We start from the raw sequence: 3837 nt of genomic DNA on the forward strand, positions 1-3837 counted from the left end.
AGAGAGAGAGAGAGAGAGAGAGAGAGAGAGAGAGAGAGAGAGAGAGAGAGAGAGAGAGAAGGAGATAATGTTGGTTACAAAGTTTGACACAACGCCGACAATTTCGGTCGATTACATCGACCCCAGTGCTCAAAAGGTACTTATTTTATCGACCCTGAGTGGACCTCGGAGGAATCTGAAATCAGAACGAACGAAATGCCGCTAAGCATTCGACCAGCTCGCCGCCTCATAGATAGATCTAATATTAAAAGCTATTCAGTTCACTGTCTTATTTCATGGCAGCACGTCGAAGCCTGTTTAAATTAATGAATAACTAACAGTTGTCTCCCTTGTCTAATTTAGCAACGTTGTCTATGACAACGGCAGCTGCCATTTATAAACAATTTCTATTGTTTTATTCACGTGAATTAATCAACCGGTAAGAAATGACTTCTAGCATAGATAAGTGATTTTTGTTTTGTTTCGTTTTTATTTTGTTTGCTTGTTTTATTCTTTTTTTTTATAATTTGATATGCTCAGACTGCGTAAGATTTTTTTTTCTTTTGCGCTTTTGTAATAACTAGTGTGAAAATTTATTTTTTTACAATACTGTTTATGATTTTATAACGAAATGTTGGTTTACCTTTTTTATATTATTTCGCTCTAAAAAATGCAGTAAACTGGCAGAAACGTTAACATGCTGAATAACATGCTGAACAGCATTGCATCTGGTTCTTTACGTTTTGAGTTCAAATCCTGCCGAAGTCGACTTTTTTCTTTTCATCTCTTTGAGGGTCAACAAAGTGAAGTACTGGGGTCGACATAATTTACTTCCCCGTCCCCTCAAAATTACAGGCCTTGTTCCATAATTAGAAAGAATAATTTGCTTATACAGCATGACTTCGTTTTAAATATACAGCATGACTTCCTTTTAAATGAACAAGCTATTGAGAATTGCTTTCTTTTTTTTTAATATATACAACATATTCCAGCCTGGAATGGGTGGCGAGCGACGAGGGTGGAGGCGTGAGGGTTTGCAATGCTTAAAGGAAACTGTCCCTCCAGCCACCCCAGCCCAACCCACCAAGTCTATATCTCAAACTAACTTATAAATAATTTGTTTAAAAATTAAATTAAGTCTAGCAGCACGGAGAAGTGACGCTTCATCATCATCATCATCATCATCATCATCATGGGAGGAGATGAGGAGGATTTGTGGTATGAGCACTATCAGCTTTGTATATCCATACCAATATATATATTACAGTATTCATATATTGGGTTGTCCGGAAAGTTCGTGCCGATTTATAATAGCTTGCCTTTCGACTTATATATCCAAGTGATATATCCATTCAATGTTATATCCACTCAATGGTTTTAACAATGATTGGTATATTTCACTCACATAAACTAGTATAATATTTCGCTACTGTGCTGAAAGTACTACTCGGTTTCTAGTCGATATATCTGAGGGTAGAATTCGATACATATTACAATGGTGCTTTTGAGGATGTATATCTTTTTTACTTTTTAAACAGGATAGAAGGCGGTGCTCATGATCCCTTACAGAGCTTCCCAGGTTGAGGTGAGAAAGAGAAAAAGATATCCTCAAACCAGAGACCAGTCCAGCATCTTTTTAAAGCATTCTGGCTGGTCTCTGGTAAAGGCGGCCAAGGTGCCAGGTTGAAGTGTTAAACTGGGTGGTGGATTAAGTCAGCTTCCCAAGAAGGTCACAGCAGGATTTGAACTCAGAAGTCAAAGAACCGGAAAAAATATCCAATACATCCGATCCGGCGTTCTTACAGTTTCACCAATTCACCACCTCGAATCGGTCCTTCTATTTTCATCGATCGAAAAGGGTTGTATTGAATTTTATTTCTTTCATCTCTGGACGACGAATTGGTAAAGTCGTTAAGCATCAGATAGAATACCAAGCGATATCTGTACACTGTACATGCTGTGCAATGAGTTCAAAATCAACACTTCTTTTTTATCTTTCCGGAAATAAAAAAAATACATTCTGGGCAATGGGTTGGTAAAACTCCAGAACTTCAAATCAGAAACCTTAGATAATTTTACCAGCTCTTTGCGTTCTGAGTTCATATCCTGCATGGTTAGTTGGTTAAGTTAGTCTACATTGTTCCGTGAGGAGCATAGGGCCGCTTTCTCTGACTTATATATTCTTCTATGGACGGGACGTCGGTCCATTGCAGGATTGCTCATTTTTACCTGCTGAGTAACGTGAAATGAGTGTTTTGCTCAAGAACAAAACACATCACTCGGTCCAGGAATCGAAACTACAATCTTACGATCGTGAGTCTAACACTCTAACCATTGCAGAATCGTTAGCGCGCTGGACGAAATGCTTAGCGGTATTTCGCTCGTCGTTACGTTCTGAGTTCAAATTCCGCCGAAGTCGACTTTGCCTTTCATCCTTTCGGAGTCGTTAAATTAAGTACCAGTTACTTACTGGGGTCGATGTAGTCGACCTATCCCCAGCCCCAAAATTTCAGGCCTTGTGCCTATGGGGAAAAAGAAAAAAAATACCCTAACCATTAAGCCATGCGCCTCCACTATATCCCGCATGGCCTACCTAGATGACCCCCAAGTAGTTGACTTAAGTAGTATTAACAAGAAGTTAACTATTGATGAGGATTCGAGTCAACTACCCAAATAGTAAATTCCTTGGGTAGCTGACTTAACCCATCACTCGATTTATCACCGCCACTGGCACATATAAAAATTCTAGAATGAGCAAATTTAACTCTTAGAGAGGCGAAATTTGCCGCTGGAGTAAACTTACTCCAATTTGGAAATACCTGCTCTAAGAGTACTTGTATCAAGATTAGAAACACTTTATTATATCTAGTTATATATTCTATGGCGTGTTGCACAATTTTCTTGAAACAGGGATAAGTATAGCTAAGTTAGGGCATGAAGAAAATTGATGTTACTGCTAATAATGCTGCGCAAGCGCATTCTCGGTTTACCCAAGACCGTTGGCTGCCTGTAATAATCGTTATAATACACTATAATGCATTAAATTATATCCCTCTGTAACACATTAATCCATGTTAATATAGTTTGTTTGTTATTTTATAGATAAAATTAAACATGCCGCCGTTTTAATTCCGGGTGATATCAGCTAAGTGACAGAATAAAACATAATTTATGAAAAGAAAGTTGCCACAGAGAAATATAGCAATGACGTTTTATGTTGACTGAGAAGTTTTCTTTATTTCATTGAGTTTATTTCTCGAAGTGATTAAAATGAGTTCACCTCCAAAAACGCCCGTTTCGGGTGCTACTGGCCCGCAAAAAGACTCTTTGAAAGGAATACTTCCAAAAAGTATTCAGTCCATTAAGGAACTGCAAGAATACGACATGGAGCGGTTATTCAGTAGTGCTTCCACTAACTGGATGCTATCGACAGAAGAATACCGTCTCACCACTTCAGCCCCTCTTGGACTCATTGGTGGTTCGTCTCTCCTAGACTACAGGTATTGTGTCCTACTGCTGGAAGAAGATAGCACTATAAAACCACTTGACTACAGAGAAGTAAGTCTTTACTTTTATCTTTTACTTGTTTCAGTCATTAGACTCCGGCCATGCTGGGGCTCCGCCTTGAATTTTTGGTCGAATGAATCAACCCTAGTACTTATTTTTTTAAGGCTGGTATTTATTCCATCGGTTCGTTTTGCCGAACTGCTACGTTGCGGAAATGCAAACACACTAACACCGATTGTCAAGCAGTGGTGGCGGGACAAACGCAGACAGACACACACGCACACACACGCACACGCACACACACACACACACACACACACACACACACACATATATATATATATACATATA

General features: G+C 38.9%; 1 protein-coding gene across 1 annotated transcript in view; it reads left to right on the forward strand.

The window, feature by feature from the left end:
- Window positions 1–354: 354 nt before the first annotated feature.
- The window catches only part of LOC106877194 (ankyrin and armadillo repeat-containing protein), a 39728-nt gene continuing 36245 nt past the window's right edge, over window positions 355–3837 (forward strand). Inside the window, exons 1-2 of the mRNA XM_014926036.2 lie at window positions 355–418; window positions 3082–3537. Coding sequence (XP_014781522.1) covers window positions 3250–3537 — 288 coding nt within the window. The 5' untranslated portion in view covers window positions 355–418; window positions 3082–3249. The remainder of the gene's footprint in view (window positions 419–3081; window positions 3538–3837) is intronic.

Source organism: Octopus bimaculoides, chromosome 9 (genome assembly GCF_001194135.2).
Source record: "Octopus bimaculoides isolate UCB-OBI-ISO-001 chromosome 9, ASM119413v2, whole genome shotgun sequence".
NCBI classification, from domain to species: Eukaryota; Metazoa; Mollusca; class Cephalopoda; order Octopoda; family Octopodidae; genus Octopus; species Octopus bimaculoides.